Source organism: Eubalaena glacialis, chromosome 3 (assembly GCF_028564815.1).
Source record: "Eubalaena glacialis isolate mEubGla1 chromosome 3, mEubGla1.1.hap2.+ XY, whole genome shotgun sequence".
NCBI lineage: Eukaryota > Metazoa > Chordata > Mammalia > Artiodactyla > Balaenidae > Eubalaena > Eubalaena glacialis.
The window spans coordinates 80,616,842-80,637,494 of NC_083718.1; the positions used below are offsets into that span (position 1 = coordinate 80,616,842).

Here is a 20,653-nt window from a genome sequence, read left to right on the forward strand (position 1 = left end):
TATTAATACAAGAACGATACACTTACGTATCATACTTTCTCGGCAAGCGTGCAAAATAAGCGCAAAGCTGAAGGACTCAATAAAAACGTTTAATTACACTTCGGAGACTTCATACAGTGCAACAGTCAATGTTCGTTGTTAATATTCACGAGTCCACTTTATCAAATGTTAACTGCATCTGCACTTTATTCCCCTGTCCTTAAATACTCCCATCAGGTTTCCCGTCTTGCCCAGTCTTCCGAAAGTTTCTTCCAATTTTGGCTACAGACCAATACATTAAAAATTCCAATTGGTCCAGATCCATGGTCCTGGGAAAATGGAAGCCCACTCTCCCACCCCCACCAAGACATTTTAACCAAACCGAATCCCAGTCCCTAAAATATTAGATGGGAAAGTAGGGGCCAGGGGTCCCTTTTAGTAAATGCCCATCATCCTTTAAAACTGTGTGTGTGACAGAGAGAGAGAGAGAGGAAACAGGTGAAAGACGGAAATACTGTACAAGAAAATAGAAGAAAGAGTCTGGAGGAGTCTGGGATGGAAACAACCTAAGACATGAGAAGCAGGAGACTACCTCCTGTCCATGATACTTTACCCACTTTGCAATGGTGGGGAAGGACTGAAGACAAGACTCTAGGGACGGGAAGGTGTGGAGCTGAGAAAACTAACCTCCATAGGTCTCACTAGGATGAGTTTAAAGAGAAAGGAGGGACCCCTGGCTTCTTTTATGTTGGTGGTTCTTAGGGTAAAGGAGTGACTGAGAGGCAGGAAGATTCAGAATGATCTGTGGGCCCAACCCTTTGGATGACCATTTGTGAATAGAAATTGGAGGACTCTTGACAAAGTGCAAGAAGGGACAGACAAAAATAAAAATAAGTGAAAGAGAAAATAACCCTCAAAGATAGAGCCCAAGATGGGCAGTGGTGGTGGTGAAGGTAGAGAATTCAGATTCTGATCTTGCCTGGGGGATAGAATGTGGGGCAGCCATAAGAAATATCAAGGCTTCAGGTAGCTAGCACCTTTCAAATTGGCACCATGGCCTCTCCCAGGGGGTGGGACCAATAAGAAAGTTTGAAGGGTCATCCAAGCCAGATGTCTCAAGTAAAAGTGCAGGGTTTGATATGCCTTCTTCTCATTCCATTTACTGCACCTCTCCTCACCTGCAACACAAGCTTGGTAGAGGAGGTGTGTGTTGTGGGGGAAGGATGAGGCAGGGAAGGAGCACTCATCATCTAGCTCCTGAGAGCTTCAACAGATCATCTCGGCAGTATCAGGCTGGTAAATGCAGTGGTCCTGGTATTGGGTGAGTTCCTGACCCGCCCTTTACCCGCCTCCAAGCATCCCTCCAGAGGGTACCATGACCAGGATGACTCCTCAGATCGGAGAGAAGAAAAACACAAACAGTTCCACATCTCAGAGATTCCCATTGTGAGACAACATCTGTTTCTGTGAGTCCAAGTGATTGGGGTATATATGTGTGTCATGACTGCCTGGGGCTGAGAACCTCCACTGCCCTCTCCTAGGTTTGGCTCAGCTGGTCGAGGGAGATGCGCTAGGGCACACATATCCTCCTGTCACTTTCCAAACCAACTACTCTCTCAACCAGACTTTTCAGGGTAATGTTCCAAGTCCAGTGTGTGCCAGACAGTCTGATCTATTTAGAGCTGTGCCCACCACTGTAGTCATCTGGGCCAGAAGAAAAAAACAGCTTATATATCCTGGGGCTGCTGGGACTGAAGGGACTGGGAGGGATAGATAACTGGGATTGAGGGAAAAGCTACATGATATTTTTCCACCTGTCTGAGGAAGGGGTGGGCTCTGACTGCAGGATTGGTGCTTTAGCAGGACTAAGACAGTAGCCTGGTTCACAGAAAAATACACACACAAAATAAAGTATCAACATTTCTCCCCAACCTAATAACTCTCCAAAGAGAGGATGAGTGCTCTGGAGAACCAGAGGTTTTTGCTGCTCCCACTCCCTGTGCAAAAGTGCCTGGCACCTTGCCCCCAGTGGCAGGGAAAAGCAGAGTAGTCTGGTGGGCAGCTCAGTCCCAAAATAAAAATAAGCAAGCCTAAGAGATGAAGCAGGAAAGGGCTGATGGCAACTGCTTGGAATCTGGGCTGAAAGCCCAAGAGGAAGAACCAGTGGTAGTAAGCAAGTTCTATGTGCAGCTCTTCTCAGGATCTCAGGGACACAGATGGAGGGGGAAGGCAGAGATGGGTTGGCAGGGGATGGATGGAGTGGGATTGGCAGGGAGAGTGGATTTCCTTAGGGCAGGACAGTACCTGTACTGAATGAGTGAGCCCAGTTTGGCAAGAAAATTTAAAAATAATGAGAGCAGGGGATCCAGGCGTGGAGCCTCTTCAGCAAGAGCAGTTCAAAGTCTCTGTCCTTGACCCAGGGCCGGACTCGGTACGTGGTGGGGCACCTGAAGAGGGTGCTACCCTCTCCTCTCTGCCCCCGACCCAGAGTAGTGTGGGAAACAGCAGGCTTCTCTCCCCATCACTGGTTACCAGTGTCTTGAGTCCACCAGCTCAGGTCGGAGGCTGAGTTTCTTGAGGCTCTCGTAGCCCACCACAATGACAATGGTTGAGGGCGTGGCTGAGATGATTCTGGCGGAGAGGCCTTTCATGAGGCCCCAAGGCCCCTCTTCTGCCATCAGCTGTCGGAAGGTCAGGATGATGGAGTTCTTGCCCTCAACCTGGAAAAGTCAATGCATTGGAGGACGACGGTCTGCAGTCAAAGCCCCTCTACCCAATCTCCCTCTGCCTTAGGCTAAAGTGGAAAGAATTAGACTTGCGAGTCAGAGGGCTGGACTCTGCTTCTGCGGGACAGTTCAGCACAGTGACTGAGTATGGGCTCTGGTGCCAGACTGCCTGGTATGAATTCTGCTCCGCAGTTTACTAACAGCATAATCTCAGGTACTTTACTTAACACTTTGCACCCGTTTCCTCAAATATAAAATAGTAATGATAATACCTACCCTGTGTGGTTGTTCTACGAAGCAAACAAAAGAATACTTGTAAATGCTGAGAACAGTGCCTGGCAGACAGTTAAGTATTCAATAATGTTAGTTATAATCAATATCATTAGATAAACTACATAGTGATGAGTCTTTGGACCAGGTGCTTCTCTCTGGTCTCAGGGAGGCTGGATTAAATCACCTCTAAGGGCCTCTGCAGCTCTGTTACGGACCAGGGTTCTTGGCCTTCCGGAAGCAACAGAAATTGACTAGAGGCCAGACAAGAAAGTCAGACAAGGCTTTATTGGGGCCCCTGCTGCACGAGAGGGGAGCAAGAACAAACAACAGCTTCCTTTGCTGGCTCACTCCCCAAAGGGGGGGTAAGCTTGTTTCTTATATGGGGTGAGGGTAAGGGTGTGTCCAGGAGTTGGGGCAGAGGGGTGGCTTAGGTCTTATATGGGGTGAGGGTAGGGGTGTGCCCAGGAGTCGGGCCAGAGGGGTGGCCGGCCAGAGGGGTAGCTTAGGTATTTTGCTGCCCCTTAGGTGGTGGTGTGTGCAGGGAGCATGCACAGTACCCTGCTTTTGCTCCCCGCACTTCAAAAGTGGCAGTTGGGTTTTTTGGTTTCTTTGTTTCTTTTGGGTCCAGAATTTGCCCCAACTGGGCATGCACGCAGTTGTTTTTAGTCCCATATAGTTTCTTTGTATTCTGTTGCTCGAGGAGAGGTGTGTCCAGGTGCAAGCACTGCAGCACTGCAGCAAAGGGGCCCAGGTCCCAGCCTGTCTCAGCTCTCTCTACCAGTGATTTTGATTCTGATCATCTCAATCCCTCTGAAGCCCCATGGCTAGAGTCCTCCCCCTCCAACCCTGTCATCTCCCACACACCCTGTGACCTGTCTTCCCTATCATACTGGAATCTTTTTTCTCTTTTTTCTTAATAGTCCTGCCCTCTTCTTCCCCCCCCACCCCCATACCTGCCACCAAATTACACTTTTAGAGATTACCCCCTTCATACCTTCAGCCAATGCAGGACAGACACACTCCTTGTTATACTTCCCTCTATTCACAAGGTGGTCCCATCTCTGACTAAGAACGTCTCCCCATTCCTCTCTGCCTCCTTTAGCGCCCTCCTCCACATTCCGTCTTTCCCTTCTTCCTCTGACCACCTGTGCTCCCCTAATCCTCCACTTATCCACAGCCACGTCAAGGGCTTTTTTAGCTATGGCCCTGGTCCTCATATGTGCTGTCTCTTCCAGCCTGGGAACTCCTCAAAGTAAGGACCTGTCCTTTCCCTTGAATCTCCTCATGGAACACCCAGAACAAGGCTCAGGAGAGAATAAGGATGGAACCTATACACTTTATTATTTGCAAACCAATCAGATGCCACTCATTTTCAAACTTGTGGGTCGTGGAGGGGGCGCATGCTTTCCTAGGGACCAATACACAGCTGACCCTCAAACAACACGGGTTTGAGCTGCATGGGTCCACAGATATGCAGTTTTTTTTTTTTCAGTAGTAACAAGTAACACTACAGTACCCAATAAAAATTTTAAAAATAAATAAATTAAATAAATATAATAACCGGGAAGACTTTACCATTGCTATTTAACCTTTATGGATTGCATATCTCTCTAAACATGTCAAGATATATTCCTGTTTCTCTAAAGTACACACTTGGTTAATTTAAGAATTCCATGCTTATGCTAGCATTAAATTTAAAGAGATTATTTTACTTCTCTGGAAATACATCAAAATTGTACATAGGTAGCAGAGTTACTACCTAAAAAATTGAATTTAAAATTGAACTGCCTGCTTATATTACCCACAATGTGTTTAAATATATTTGACTATAATCTATACCAAAATGATTTAAGTAAAAATTCATTTTTATTTATACTTAAAAAAAAAAAAAACACTACAGTACTATGCGATCTGTGGATGGCGAACCACAGATTCAGAGGGCCAAGTTATACTTGAATTTTCAACTGTGCGGAGTGTCAGTGCTCCTAAACTCCATATTGTTCAAGAGTCAACTGTACCTAGATTTACCAGCCACCTCCATCCCAACATCCTGGTATCAGGGAAGCTGACTTCACCTCCATCTGCTAAGGTTATTTTCCTTCCCTCTCCTTCTCACTGTAACTCAATGACCCCACTCTCCTGGACAGCTGTCCTCTTAAGTTACCCAAATCAGATATTAAAATTCCCCCATTCTCTCCACCTAAAGCTTTTTTAAAAATATTTATTTATTTAATGATTATTTATTTTCTTTTATTATTATTTATTTTTAAATTTTATTATTATTTATTTTTTTTTTTTGGCTGCACTGGGTCTTAGTTGCGGCATGCGGGCTTCTTAGTTGTGGCATGCGGGCTTCTTAGTTGCAGCATGCATGTGGGATCTAATTCCCCGACCAAGGATCGAACCCAGGCCCCTTGCATTGGAAACGCGGAGTCTTACCCACTGGACCACCAGGTAAGTCCCTCCACCTAAAGCTTTATACAGCAAAACCTACCACGTGTATATTATACATCATCATTCAGATTCTACTTCCTTGGACTCGGGGCTGTGAAATTGTCATTAAGCTGACTAAAGACAGGGACTATAATTTCTGGACACCACCACCCAGGGCTTTGTCTGTGTTTGTGCTGAGTCCACACAGAACAATCTGTGAAACCTGTTCAAGGACAGTCATTTTCACTGTAGAGAGCACATAGCCAAGTGGAGAAGCTAGATGGACTTACGAAATTAACTAAAATCATATTTCTAATAACCACAAAGCTACAAGGTAAGGAAAAGGTGGTTGATAGGCTACGCTATTATGATGAAAGCCTAGAAGAAAGCAGTAAGAATTCCTAGAGGCATGGGCAAGGAAAGGAGTAGAGGCATGCAAGGTAGCAGACAGGATGACAGAAACATTCTAGGTGATTCAAAGTGCTCAGCTGGTTTCTGTAGATGGTAAGCATAACCACAAGGAAGAGGCTTGGATGACCAGGAGAAGGCTGGCTAGACTAGAGGGCCATGACACAAAGAGGTCAGGATACACTTGAGGGCCTGAGGATCACACTTCTAATGGTTTATCTGGGAGCAGGGTAGGGGAGAAGACTGGTCTTACCTGTACTCGGGTTCGGATGACATCCATGGGATTGGTGAGGATGGAAGCAGTGGCTGCAGCCAGAGGCCCCGAGATGGCTTGAAAGACGATGTGAGGGCACTCCTTAGGGCAGAGGGACGAGAGCTGCTCTGGAATCAAGGGAAAGATAATTTCTCAAGACATGAGGTTCCACCCCATGCGCCCCCAAACCTTTTCTACAAGTTGGCCCAACGATGACAAACCCTCCATCCTTAGCCACCTTAGACCCTATAACTCCCATCTTTGCTTCCATCTAAACCAACAACAACAAAAAATTTTTTTTAATAAATTTATTTATTTTTGGCTGCACTGGGTCTTCGTTGCTGCACGCGGGCTTTCTCTAGTTGTGGCGAGTGGGGGCTACTCTTCATTGCAGTGCGCGGGCTTCTCGTTGCAGTGGCTTCTCGTTGCGGAGCACGGGCTCTAGGCATGCAGGCTTCAGTAATTGTGGCACACGGGCTCAGTAGTTGTGGCTCGCAGGCTCTAGAGCACAGGCTCAGTAGTTGTGGCGCACAGGCTTAGTTGCTCCCTGGCATGTGGGATCTTCCTGGACCAGGGCTCAAACCGGTGTCCCCTGCATTGGCAGGCGGATTCTTAACCACTGCGCCACCAGGGAAGCCCTGAACCAACAAAAATTTTTAAATCTCAGGCCCCTTCCAGAAGTCATTTTGCACAGGACAAAATTCCTCTGGAGAAGGGGATTTCAAAACCTCTTTGCTTGCTGACTCCTTTCAGAAATCACTCCTGATGTAAAACTCTTATGCTTATGCTCTACTTTTCACAACTCACTGGCTAGAAAAGCACACACCACATATTTTCTTATACGTGCACTAGATAACTGGTAAGATACATTAAAAATTGGTAACACTGATTGTCTTTAAGGAAGGAAGCTGGGTGACTGTGGTAGGTGAGGAGTGTTTTCACTGCATACCCTTTCCTACCTTTTGAATTTTGAACCATGTGAATGTTTCAAAAAATAAAAACAATTACAATTAAAAGAGAAAATCATATCCTACAGTGAAAACTTTTCTTCAGCCTATATCAAGAAAGGAAAATTGGACTTCCCTGGTGGCACAGTGGTTAAGAATCTGCCTGCCAATACAAGGGACACGGGTTCGAGCCCTGGACCGGGAAGATCCCACATGCAGTGGAGCAAATAAGCCCGTGCGCCACGACTACTGAGCCTGAGCTCTAGAGTCCGCAAACCACAACTACTGAGACCGCGTGCCACAACTGCTGAAGCCCACGTGCCTAGAGCCCGTGCTCCGCAACAAGGGAAGCCACCGCAATGAGAAGCTGGCGCACCACAAGGAAGAGTAGCCCCCACTCGCCGCAACTAGAGAAAGCCCGCGCGCAGCAACAAAGACCCAACACAGCCAAAAATAAATAAATAAATAAATTTAAAAAAAAAAAGAAAGGAAAATTCATTTTTCAAAATGCTGATGAAGAAGATGGAATAATACCCAGATTCACCCAATCCCAGTGTCACTAGGAAGTTCACCTGCAGTTGAATTATTTTGCTTTTCCCTCTCTGGAGGTAAGAGACAAGAGTTCGTTCATTTATTCAACAAAGATTTATTGAGTGATTACCATCAGCCAGTCACCTTGGGTTCTAAAGATACAACAGTGAATAAAAGAGCCTCAAATCCTTGCCCTTATGAAACTTACATTCTAGTAGGGGAAAACAGACAATAAATAAATCAAAAGCAAAATATACAGCTACGTCAGACATGATGTGTGCTAATTATAGAAAAAAATAAAGCAGGAAAGGGAGATAAGGAATGCCAAGGGCAGAAAGGGTAGAAGGTGAAGTTTAAGCAAAGCCCTAAAGGATAGTATAAGCCTTATCGATCTGTGGGGAGAACTTTCCAAGCAGAGGTAACATCCTATGCAAAGGCCCTGAGGCATGAGCAGGCCTGAGGTCTTTGGCAGCAAGGCCAGTATGCCTGCAGCCAAATGAATGAGGGAAAGAACAGTAGATGAGGTCTAAGAGGTAGGGCCCTGAAGCCATTGCATGGACTTTGGCTTTTACTCTGAGTGCGACTGGATGTAAAATAGATTTATCATCTCCAAGATTCCCTCTCAGTTTTCTCTGTACAATTCAGTCACCATAATACCTTTAAGAATTTTTTCTTGGGGGGAGGAGCAATATAGGGGTAGGGGATTAAGAAGTACAAACAAGCTACAAGGATATATTATACAACACAGGGAATATAGCAAATATTTTGTAATAACTATAAATGGAGTATAACGTTTAAAAATTGTGAATCACTATATTGTACACCTGTAATTTATAAACTATTATACATCAACTATACTTCGATTTAAAAAAATAATAATTTTTTTTTTCTCATGCTCCTAGTTTTGGTAATTTACGGCCAGGCAACTAAAGATTAGGAAACAAGTAGGAGGGTGGAGGTTGGCAGGACAGAAGAGAGGGCTTCCAAGTCTGAAGGCATGACAGAATTCCTTAAGCCCTACCAGAACCACCTCTCCCCTGGATTTCTAATCACTTTCTTCCCCAAGGTCAGCATACAGAAAGAAACAAAGTGAACTGGTGGCTCCGCCTCAAGGGTGTCTTGTTGCTCCTGAGAAGTAAACATTTCACAGCCACTGGAAGGCAGCATCTGGACTGGTACTGCCAGCCTCCTTGGATCTGTCTGCCTTGGTCCAGGCCTGCAAGCTGCAGTGGGATTCAGATCCCAATTCTAATCATGCACACATGCCATTTTTCTGGGGTTTAGGAAGAGGATGAAAAAACAAAGGCAAGAGGGTGGAGGAAAGAGCCCCATGGCTTTCCTTCTCCATTATTCATTCAACAAGCATTTATTGGGCATCTATTATCTGCAAGGCAGAAGATAAACCCAGGTTGACTTGGTTAAAGTCCTTCCTGGCTAAATGACTTCGGACAAGTAATATAAGTATTTATTTAATGCTTACTATATGCCAGGCACCGTGAAAGCACTAGACATAAAACAGAGAAATGAACAGGAAAATGCCTTCATGGAACTTACAGTCTAATTAAGGAGCTGGGTGGAAATTGGGGATAAAATAATTGCAAATTATGACAAGTGCTATTAAGGAAAATAAGGTGCTACAAAAGAAAACAGGGCTTCCCTGGTGGCACAGTGGTTAAGAATCCACCTGCCAGTGCAGGGGACACGGGTTCAAGCCCTGGTCTGGCAAGATCCCACATGCCGCGGAGCAACTAAGCCTGTGCGCCACTACTACTGAGCCTGTGCTCTAGAGCCCATGAGCCACAACTACTGAGCCCACGTGCCACAGCTACTGAAGCCCACGCGCCTAGAGCCTGTGCTCCACAACCAGAGAAGCCACCACAATGAGAAGCCCGAGCACCACAATGAAAAGTAGCCCCCCTCGCCGCAACCAGAGAAAAGCCTGCACGCAGCAATGAAGACCCAACACAGCCAAAATAAATAAATAAATAAAATTTAAAAATAAATAAATTAAAAAAAGAAAACAAGAAAAGCCCTCTTTCCAACTGGGTAAAGAAGTCTTCTTGGGACTTCCCTGGTGGCGCAGTGGTTAAGAATCCACCTGCCAGTGCAGGGGACACGGGTTCGATCCCTAGTCTGGGAAGATCCCACATGTCACAGAGCAACGAAGCCCGTGCGCCACAGCTACTGAGCCTGTGCTCTAGTGCCTGCGAGCCACAACTACTGAAGCCTGTGTGCCACAACTACTGAAGTCTGTGCACCTAGAGCCCGTGCTCCACAACATGATAAGCCACCGCAATGAGAAGCCCGCACACCGCAATGAAGAGTAGCCCCCGCTCTCCGCAACTAGAGAAAGCCCGCGCGCAGCAACAAAGACCCAACGCAGCCAAAAATTTACAAATTAATTAGTTAATTAATTTTAAAAAAAAAGAAGTCTTCTTTGCAAAGATGGCATGTACGCTGAGGCTTGAAGCATGAGAAGGACCCAGACACACAAACAACAGGGGAAAGGGTATTCCAGGCAGAAAGAACAGTATCTGCAAAGGCCTTGAGGTGAGAACAGAGCTTGGTGTGTCTCAGGAACTGAGAGAAGGGCAGTGAGAATGGACCAGAGTGAGTAAGGGGAGAGGAGCACAAGATGGGGCTGGAGAAGCAGACAGGGACCAGATCACATAGACCTGTATTGACCGTGAGAAGCATTAGATTTTATTGTAAATACCCATAAGGCAGCATTGGTAGATTTTAAGCAAAATGGAGTGACAAAAACCAGTCTACTCTCTCAACAAATATTTACTGAGCACTTACAATTCACCAGACCCTGAGACACACAGTGTCACAGAGTGTGGCACACAGTGGGTATTCAGTAAATGTTAGTTTCCACCCCCTTCCAAGAAACTTTCCAGTCAATTATATCAAAATAAAGCTGGGGGAAAAAAAGCGTTAAGAAAAAAGAAGAACCTGTGCAAATAATAGAAGAGATAGGCACATACAAATAACATCAAGGCAAATGTTCTAACTGTCTTAAGACTGAAGCAATGTCATGGGGGTTGAAAGGAGGGAAAGATCATTTCTGAGTTGAGAGCTACATGGAGAGGGTGGGAGAGGAGGCAATGAGTCATGATTTCACCAGGGTAAGTGGACCTGGACGGCATCTAGCAGAGGGATATGAACACAGCAGAGGTGGGAAAGATGATGCACGGTGGAGGAATGGTATGTGAACTGGTCTGGCTGCAGCATAGACTATACATAGGGAAACAGCAGGATGTTTCACCGAAAAGGGAAGGTGAAGCCAGGCTGAAGAGTTTGGATTTTACTGAGTAAGCAGTGGGAGCTACTGAACATCACAACCAGAGTTTAAAGTTAATCCATTAGGGGGACTTCCCTGGTGGCACAGTGGTTAAGAATACACCTGCCAATGCAGGGGACACGGGTTCGAGCCCTGGTCCGGTAAGATCCCACATGCCGTGGAGCAACTTAAGCCCGTGCGCCACAACTACTGAGCCTGTGTTCTAGAGCCCACGAGCCACAACTACTGAAGCCCTCGCGCCTAGAGCCCGTGCCCTGCAACAAGAGAAGCCACCGCAATGAGAAGCCCGCACACCGCAATGAGAAGCCCGCACACCGCAATGAAGAGTAGCCCCCACTCACCACAACAAGAGAAAGCCCACGCGGAGCAACGAAGGCCCAAAGCAGCCAAAAATAAATAAATAAATAAATTTAAAAAAATAAATAAATAAAGTTAATCCATTAGGGACTTGTGTGTAGATAGGAAGGAAGAGACTTGGAACAGCTAGAAGGCTGATGCAACAGTCCAAGAGGGTAGGGACAGAGCATGGTTTCCAGGAAAGGCAGTGGGAATGGAGAGAAAGTTGGACAAGACATTCCAGGGTCACCAGGACTAGATGTGGGGACAAGGAAAAGGGGCCAAGCACTATGCCCAAGGCCTCAGTCTCAGTGATTTGGAGAATAACATGGCCACTGACACATGAAAGTGAGTCAGAAGAGAAAGCCAGCTTGGGATGAAAAATAGTTAATTGGGGCTTCCCTGGTGGCGCAGTGGTTGAGAATCCGCCTGCCAATGCAGGGGACACGGGTTCGAGCCCTGGTCTGGGAAGATCCCACATGCCGCAGAGCGGCTGGGCCCGTAAGCCACAACTACTGAGCCTGCGCATCTGGAGCCTGTGCTCCGCAACAAGAGAGGCCGCGATAGTGAGAGGCCCGTGCACCGCGATGAAGAGTGTCCCCCACTTGCCGCAACTAGAGAAAGCTCTCACACAGAAACGAAGACCCAACACAGCCATAAATTAATTAATTAATTAATTAAAATTAAAATGGAGATTTCTTAAAAAAAAGAAGTAAAATAGTTAATTGAAAAAAATTTCAGATGTAAGTGCATGCCTCCAGGTCAAAAGGTCCAACAGTCAGGATGTCTGTCCAGAGCTCTGGACAGGTAAGTTTGGGAACAGAAATAGAAATTTTGGACATATTAGAAAAGGACAACTCTAACTGTAAATGAAATCAAATGAGGAAACAGGAGTGAGGACAGACTCCAGAGAAAATGCTCACGTTTCCTAGGAAGTTTCTCTAACATTAAGATTGCCAGCATCCATTCCCAAAGAATCTGATACAAAGGGTCGAGGTGGAGTCCACGTATCTGAATTTTACCAAATACTCCAGATGAAAGACTGTGTTAAACACAAGAAGAGACAGAGCTACCAAAAAAAAAAAAAAGTACAATTAGAAAAATAGAAGGGGGACTTCCCTGGTGGTCCAGTGGTAAAGAATCTGCCCTACAATGCAGGGGACGCAGGTTTGATCCCTGGTCAGGGAACTAAGATCCCACATGCCACGGGGCAACTAAGCCCGCGCCACAACTACTGAGCTCGCGTGCCTCAACTAGAGCCTGCATGCCGCAAACTACAGAGCCCATGCACCCTGGAGCCTGCACACCACAGCTAGAGAAGAGAAAACCCGCATGCCACACCTAGAGAAGCCTGCGTGACACGATGAAGAGACCGCGCGCCGCAAGAAAAACATCCTGCGTGCTGCAACGAAGATCCCGCGTGCCGCAACTAAGACCCAACGCAGCCAAAAATGATAAATAAAATAAATAAATAATAAATAAATCTTAAAAAAAAAAGAAAAGAACCAGAAAAGTACAGTGACATAGAAACAAGGTGATTATAGGTTAGGAAGTCATTACAATTTGGTCAGAAAAGTTCCAGGTGGGATGGGACAGAATGCCTACTGCCAAGGCTTAGGAGCCAGCAGCAGGGATTTGGGAGGCTGCAAGCACAGGCTGCCCTAACTGGCGTTTGGTAGTTACCCAAAGCTACAGATATTGCAGGGTAGCAGGCACACACAGGTCCTGCTCTTGACAATGTGCTTTGCCCTTTCAGAAGGAAATCTGGCAGTATGTTTATTGAGGCCCTCAAAAATGTTATCTTTTGACCTAGAAATCCCATTTCTGGGAAATACTTAACAAGTAATGCCTTGTGAACAAAAATACATTACAGGAGTAGAGAGGTTCAAGATTGTATCACACCTTGAACTTAATTTAAATATTTATTTATTTATTTTGGCTGCACCAGGTCTTAGTTGCGGCATGAGGGATCCCTGTTGCGGTGTGCAGGATCTTTAGTTGTGGCATGCGGACTCTTAGTTGCGGCACGCATGCGGGATCTAGTTCCCCAACCAGGGATCGAATCCAGGCCCTCTAGCATTGGGAGTGCAGAGTCTTACCCACTGAACCACCAGGGAAGTCCCTTGAACTTAATTTAAAAATAGTAAGTAGGGGCTTCCCTGGTGGCGCAGTGGTTAAGAATCCGCCTGCCAATGCACGGGACATGGGTTCGAGCCCTGGTCCGGGAAGATCCCACATGCCGCGGAGCAACTAAGCCTGTGCACCACAACTACTGAAGCCTGCACGCCTAGAGCCTGTGCTCTGAAACAAGAGAAGCCACTGCAATGAGAAGCCCTCACACCGCAATGAAGAGTAGCCCCCACTCATGGCAACTAGAGAAAGCCCGCGCACAGCAAGGGAAGACCCAACGCAGCCAATAAACAAATAAAATAAATCTATTTAAAAAAAAAGAAGGGGCTTCCCCGGTGGCGCAGTGGTTAAGAATCCGCCTGCCAATGCAGGGGACAGGGCTTCAAGCCTTGGTCCGGGAAGATCCCACATGCCGCGGAGCAACTAAGCCCGTGCGCCGCAACTACTGAGCCTGCGCTCTAGAGCCCGTGAGCCACAACTACTGAGCCCACGTGCCACAACTACTGAAGCCCGCGCACCTAGAGCCTGTGCTCTGCAACAAGAGAAGCCACCGCAATGAAAAGCCCGCGCACCGCAGTGAAGAATAGCCCCTGCTCGCTGCAACTAGAGAAGGCCCATGCGCAGCAACGAAGACCCAACGCAGCCAAAAATAAATAAATAAAATAAATAAATTAATTTTTTAAAAAAAGAAAAAAATGTAAAAAAAAAAATAGTAAGGAAAGGCATCCAACTCAAAAGCTCACCGTTACCCATTGCTTTCATCTTTAAATCCTATGGATTTTGTCCCTCCCCACCTTAAGATTCTCTGCCAATATTCCACTAACCTTAGTTGATCCTGATGCATCGAGAACATACTCTATGTCCTACAGTCATATACTTTACTTGTCTGATTCCCTCCACTATAATATTAGCTCCTTGAAGGGAAGAACCACGTCTTACTCATCTCTGAATCCTCCTGGATTCAAATGTTTGCTGTATGAATGGTCCAGTCTCCCATTAAATCCCTCACTCCAACACGCACAGAGCAACAGCATCTCTGTCCATTAGTAACCATCCTCCACCCCCACCCTCCTGGTCCCTGCTCACCTGCATAGAAGTGGTAGAAGGGCCACCAGACAGCACTGTTTGGGATGTAAGTAAGCAGCGAAGCCACGTAGCCCCGGTAGAAGCCACGAAGTCCATCAGCCCGCAGGATCTGCCTGATGATGTCCTTGGTTTGGCCAAAGGCAACTACCCCTGGTCCCTCTGGATTCCCTCGCACTTGGAAGCGGCCCGTTTTCTCACCCTTGCGCTGCATCATCAGGTGCTGGGAGACCACATCAATGGGCACCGTGATGCTCTGAGCCACGAGAGAGGCCGAGCCACCGGCCACCAGTGACTTGACTGTGTTGCTCTGGCTGTAGTCAGCTACAAACTTCCGGGTGAGCTCATAAGTGGTAACATAGCACTGGCCAGATATGAGGGTGAAAGTGTTGACCAGGAACCCCCGGTAGAGGCCAGTCACACCATCTGCCCGTAGGATCTTGATGAAGGCATCAAAGGTCCCATGGTAGAGGCTCTTGCCTTTCTGAACCTGCAAGCGAGTGCGGATGAGGGTGAATGGGTAGACGCTGACACGGATCATCATTGTCATTGCCACACCAAACACGTAGAACTTCTTCTTGTCCAGGTGTTCCCACTCGATGATCTGGATGTTACGTTTGTCCTCCATTGTGCCTGGAGACCTGGGGATTTGAGCAGGGTGGAGGGAATGTGAAGGAGATCAGAATTTGCACTTTCCCCTCCTGGATGGGCTCTGAAACCCCATTCTCAGGCTTCAGCTCCTGGGGTACTCACTTCTCAAAAGTTTAGACTTCACCCAGTCTGGCTCTGCCAACCCCTGCCTGATTCTTCCTTCATGGATCGGGATAGTGCCCTCTTCTCTCTCCTTTACCGGTCTGTCCCAATTCAGGACCCCTCTTCTGAAAATTGTTTCTCACCTCACTCCCGTGGGCCCACTCCCACCTCAGCTCCCTACCCCCAGCTTATCAGATCATCTATTCTGGTCTCTCTGCCTCTGCCCAGGCCCTGGTGTCATGGCCCATTCTCCTTTTCCTTCTCTAGCTCACCCAGACAGCTCAGGATGCTGTGGGCAAACCAACCACCTGGCCTTTAAGTGGGCTAATGGGATGTCACTAAGTGACATTCTGGAGATTCCTAAAGGCTAAAGGGAAGTGCTCCATTTCTGACGCTCCTGGGCCTACTGAGGAGGCATGGCCTTCGGCCTTGGGCCTTTGAGCCTCAGCACGGTGCCTCTTTTACCACCATTTACCAGCTGACTCACCTTACTTTATTTCTGGTTTCCTGTGCTGGCCCCTCTGAGCTCCTCCTGACCCACACTCACTACACTTACACTTTCTCCAGTCTGCATTAGAAGAAAGTGCGAGGAAGAAGGCAAGTGGGGCTTTCACTCCACAGGCACCCCCCCCACCTCCCTTCCTTCTAATGAAAGGAGTTAGAAATTTAGGAACAAGCCAAAGGTCAGAGTCCTCTTTGGTTATTAGATAACTCACTCTAGAGAAAGAAGAGAACCACCTGAGAGCTAAGCAGTTTCCCTGAAGAGTCTTAACTACAGGGTAGAGAACATGCTTGGCCTCTTTCATCCCCAAGCATATAAATAATAACCTCAGCCCCTAGGTAATGACGGGAGATTCAAGTGACAGAAAAGATATAGAGACTCTGCCTTTGAGAAACTCAGTCTCTTCAAGGGGACACAGTATCCCTCTGGGGAATGGATGTAAGACACAGAGATAAAGAAACCAGGGCAAATTAATGTACATGTGGTCCTCATGTTAAGTGTATCCACTGACTAAAGTTTCAAACAAAACTAATAAGCTTACAACTGTAATAACTGTATAAAATCAGGAGCTTTCAACTTAAGAAATGTCAAATGAGGGGCTTCCCTGGTGTCACAGTGGTTAAGAATCCGCCTGCCAATGCAGGGGACACTGGTTCGAGCCCTGGTCCAGGAAGATCCCACATGCCACAGAGCAGCTAAGCCTGTGTGCCACAACTACTGAGCCTGTGCACCACAACTACTGAGCCCGCATGCCGCAACTACTGAAGTCCGCGCGCCTAGAGCCCGTGCTCCACAACAAGAGAAGCCACCACAATGAGAAGCCCGCGCACCGCAATGAAGTGTAGCCCCCACTCGCCCCAACTAGAGAAAGCCCGCATGCAGCAACGAAGACCCAACATAGCCAAAAATAAATAAAATAAAATAAAATAATTAAAAAAAAAAAAAAGAAAGAAAGAATCCGCCTGCCAATGCAGGGGACATGGGTTCGAGCCCTGGTCTGGGAAGATCCCACATGCCGCAGAGCAACTAAGCCCGTGCACCACAACTACTGAGCCTGTGCTCTAGAGCCCTCGAGCCACAACTACTGAAGCCCGTGTGCCACAACTACTGAAGCCCATGTGCCTAGAGCCCGTGCTCTGCAACAAGAGAAGCCACCACAATGAGAAGCCCGTGCACCGCAACAAAGAGTAGCCCCCGCTCTCAGCAACTAGAGAAAACCGGCGTGCAGCAGTGAAGACCCAATGCAGCCAAAAATTAAATAAATGAATAACTAATTTAAAAAAAAAAAAAGAAATGTCAAATGAGAGGACATCATATATTGGACATACACATAGTGACAATGTAATGTGCTCCTGTGTAGGATACTGGACATTTTCAGCCAGAAGGGGAAAGTGGGAAGTTAAAGTCCAGGAAGCAGGAAATCAGGGGCTCCCTAAGCTCTGAGAGAAATCCTTAAGGGATGGGAAAGGAGGTGGCCACATCAAAAGGACAACTCTAGAGAGGTGAAATGTTCTACACAGGCAGTCCCAGCACCAATGCCTTGACAAATCTCATGTCAAGTGTATAACCAGAGTTCATCCTCAACCACCTTCCCCAACCAAAGGTCCCAACCAGCCTAAGTAGCTCTTGGTTTACCATATACATCAGTGCGGAAGCAAGGTTAGCTTTTTGGAATTTCCTGAGCTGGACTGCATCACTTTCACTAAAGTATAAGATATGTGCAGTGCAAACTGAGTACATGTGAGCTGAGGGAAAACCTCAGCTTCAAGGTGAGGCATGGGTGAGGCACATGTAACCAAGACAGGCTTCCTGGAGGAGGACAAAGCAGCTTGAATGGAGGAATACACGTGGACAGTGAAAGGGAGGAAACAATGGCTTGAAACAACTGGGTTGACCAGAACAGAGACTCTAGGCCATGGAAAATGAGCTAGAGATGGGGTTCTAGGAGGAGAACCCCTGGAACACTGATGTGCCACTTGCTGTGGGCACTCCAGCCTCAGCCCAGGACACCCATCAAGTCCAGTGCGGCAATCTTCTCCTTTAAGGCCCTTCAAGAGAAAGGGGTCACTGTATCACTGACAAACAGGGTGTTTGGCATCCAGGGTCCCAAAGTTATGTGTCCATTTCCACTGAGAGAGGAGGAGAAGAGAGAGAGACACTAGGATTTACTGAACACCTATTACCTCAAGTAATCCTTACAACTTAACCTCTACACAGTTAAGACACTTCTGCTAAATGAGGAAATTGAGGTACAACAAATAGGTTAAAAGGAACAGGCCCAAGGTCACACAGCTGGTTAGCGGAGGCAGGATATGAGCCAAGTTTGCTCCTCTACTCCATCATGCCCTCTACTCCATGGGAGTTGAGGCATTCCAGCACAAATCACTCTGTTCAGTATAAAGCCAGGTCATTCCCACCCTTGGGAGGCAGAATTAATGCCCTCATGACTGCCAGTCACCCAAGGGTTAAGCATAAGCTCCTGGCAGCAGATGCCCAGGGATTTCTCTCGGCTTTGTTCCATTGAAACCAAGAGCTGCCTCTGCTTTCCCAGCGTGCTTGTGGAGTGACTGAGCTGAGTGGCTGGGCAGGCCTGTTGTCATCACAGGACAAATACGGCAGGGCTCAAGCAAGGCCTCCTGCTCAGCTCATGGATACTGTGTGCTGAGCAGGGCAGAGAGCCAGAGCCACGAAGGACTCTGTTCTAGGACCTGGTTTTGTGGGCACTGTCTCAACTTATCAAACTGAATGACAGAGTGCCAACAACTCCTGATGAGAAATCCTACAGCAGCACCCAGTGCCCCATTTCCCCACTTTCCTCCATCTCTCACATGTGCCAGTCTATTTTAAATTCCCAGAAAGAAGGGAGGACTCTCCACGGCCAAAGCAGGTAATTTCTACCATTGCCATGGTGACAGAAGAAGCCACTAAGGGTCATGCCACAGAGGGCTGAGCCTCTACAGTTGAAGGGGAAGGCACTGCACCCAACCCCTCTATCCCTTTGAAAGGTGGGTTGCTCCTAAAAGTTGGGATCTCAACATGCTCCTTGTTATTTAACCTCCAAACTTCCCGCTGAAATATCAAAACCAGTTCCTTGTGTTTCACCCTCTGGAAAATCCTCCATGCAGATACCTGTATGCTCACTTCCTTCAGCTTTCCTTTCTTCCAATTCAATCAGCCCAGCTTCTTTATGGCTCCTTCCCAGATCCTTATTTGTGTGCATGGCTCCAATTCTGAATTTTCCCCCATCTTTTAACACAGCTTAGACACAAAGGTTAAAGTGCTTCATATGGAGACCCAACAGATGACCCAGGATGTCCTGAAATCATCAAATGAGATGTCAGAGGCAGAACCCCCACTGCTGAGCCCATCAGAGGAAAGGGACAAACTGGCCCAAGTAGGTATACCTCCTCTCCACTTCCCCTCTCCCTGTACCAGAAAAACCACACCAGACTGTTCACTAGGTTCTGAGATAAGATTCTGGTTCAGGACAAGGCAATGTCACCTGGAATGTAAGGTCATTCGATGAAAAGAACACTAGTAGTCAGCAGATCCAAGTCTGAGTTCCACTTCCATTACCTACTAGTAGGATTGGAACCAAGTCACTTCTTTGAAATTCAGTTTCCTCATCTGTGAAATGGGGCTAATAAAGCCTGCCATAGCTATGTCACTGTGGTGCAACTCACATGAGCTAACGTGTGAAAGCACTTTGTTAACAGCAAAGCACTTCTATCATTGCAGAAAGCTCTACTGCACAGTGCTGCTCTAAATCTTTGCTACTCAGAGTGGTGCACAGACCAGCAGCATGGGCATAATCTGGGAGCTTGTTAGAAATACAGAATTTCAGGATGCTCCATAGACCTGCTGAATAAGAACCAACATGTTCACAAGATCTCTGGGTGGTTAATACATATATCAGAGTTTGGAAAGTATTGCCTTAAATATTAAGGATTGTCAGTATTATAACAACGATAACAACTACTCTAGGAGTCCAGGACCATTATGACTAGGTTAGTAGCCCTCTGACTCCATCCTAACTTGTCACCAGGACTGGGCTCAGTGATGACTTCTAGACTCATTCAAATCTTTTCAGTCAACAACCCCCCCCCAAATCAAATAGCCACCTACAACTCCTGACAAGACATCCGTGGGGTTTGGTCCCCACTTCTGTGCTGCAAACAACATCTTTGCTTCCTCCTTCTGTTCCTCTGTACTTCTTACTGCAACTGCATCAAGGCTTTGCATCCTGGGAGCTATCTACCACATGAATGTGAATATATTTACATGCTTGCCCACCTGTCCTAATGAATATGCATTTCCTTAGGGAAGTTCCCGGGCATGCCTCCAACCTCTCCTTTCAAGACAACCTCCCCTCTGGGGCATGAAGCGATTTCCACCCAGCCTTCCTTCGGTCTTCCATAGGTGCCCACGTGATCCCTCATGACAGACACCACATGACAATCCTCTTCACCTACTACACATGACACCCCCTTTAAGCTGCTTCTGTCCTGGCCCCCGAGATGCCGCCTCGCCATGCCTCTCGCCATGCTTCTTTCGCTGTCAGCGAAACTCATGCTCCTCCGACAAGAAGAGATGACTCGTTGGAGTCGCCCCTCATACCCCAAACTGCGTGGCGGGCTCCCACTGAATTGCAGCCGGGCACTGCAGACACCCGCTGCCTCCCTGACAGGTCCAGGTCCTCGGAGACCTTAGTCCTCAGGCACCCCAAGCCGGTGGTTTCTTACCTTCTCAGATCAGGGCGGTTCCGCCCCGTCTGAGGTGAACTCCAAGCGCGGACCTCTAGACCGCAGCTCCCACGCTATCCTCTGTTTCTGGCGACTGATGGCCTCCGGTCGCATCTTCCTCCATCTCGACCGGGCTCCCGGTACTGACGGAACCGGAAATTGGGACTTTGTCACTCCCGCCCCCTGCGGGGGGCGGGGATGAACGATGTGCAACTCCACCAATGGCGTTCTGAGCCTTTAGCCTCTCGCCCCG

At 47.3% G+C, this 20,653-nt stretch overlaps 1 protein-coding gene across 3 annotated transcripts; it reads right to left on the minus strand.

The window, feature by feature from the left end:
* Positions 1–68: 68 nt before the first annotated feature.
* On the minus strand, positions 69–20,535 carry SLC25A44 (solute carrier family 25 member 44). 3 transcript variants are annotated; one of them, XM_061183308.1, is made up of 5 exons: positions 20,401–20,535; positions 18,788–18,974; positions 14,407–15,044; positions 6,073–6,200; positions 69–2,699 (listed from the first exon to the last, which is right to left on the minus strand). In XM_061183308.1, exons 3-5 carry the CDS (start codon positions 15,029–15,031, stop codon positions 2,508–2,510), a joined length of 945 nt encoding a protein of 314 aa, XP_061039291.1. In that variant the 5' UTR covers positions 15,032–15,044; positions 18,788–18,974; positions 20,401–20,535; the 3' UTR covers positions 69–2,507. The 3 variants fall into 3 exon arrangements, with proteins under 3 accessions (XP_061039291.1, XP_061039290.1, XP_061039292.1); XM_061183307.1 differs by lacking the exon at positions 18,788–18,974; XM_061183309.1 differs by lacking the exons at positions 69–2,699; positions 18,788–18,974 and having other exon boundaries at positions 6,091–6,195.
* Between the last annotated feature and the right edge of the window lie 118 nt (positions 20,536–20,653).

What these genes read in the sequence shown, in the direction of transcription:
- SLC25A44 (XM_061183307.1), bottom strand. Translation starts at nt 15,031, where the DNA reads ATGGAGGACAAACGTAACATCCAGATCATCGAGTGGGAACACCTGGAC. An exon ending in CTTCTACCACTTCTATGCAG is followed by an intron (nt 6,201 to 14,406) that starts GTGAGCAGGGAC and finishes CCTTGATTCCAG; the next exon opens with AGCAGCTCTCGTCCCTCTGC. An exon ending in TCATCCGAACCCGAGTACAG is followed by an intron (nt 2,700 to 6,072) that starts GTAAGACCAGTC and finishes TGACTTTTCCAG; the next exon opens with GTTGAGGGCAAGAACTCCAT.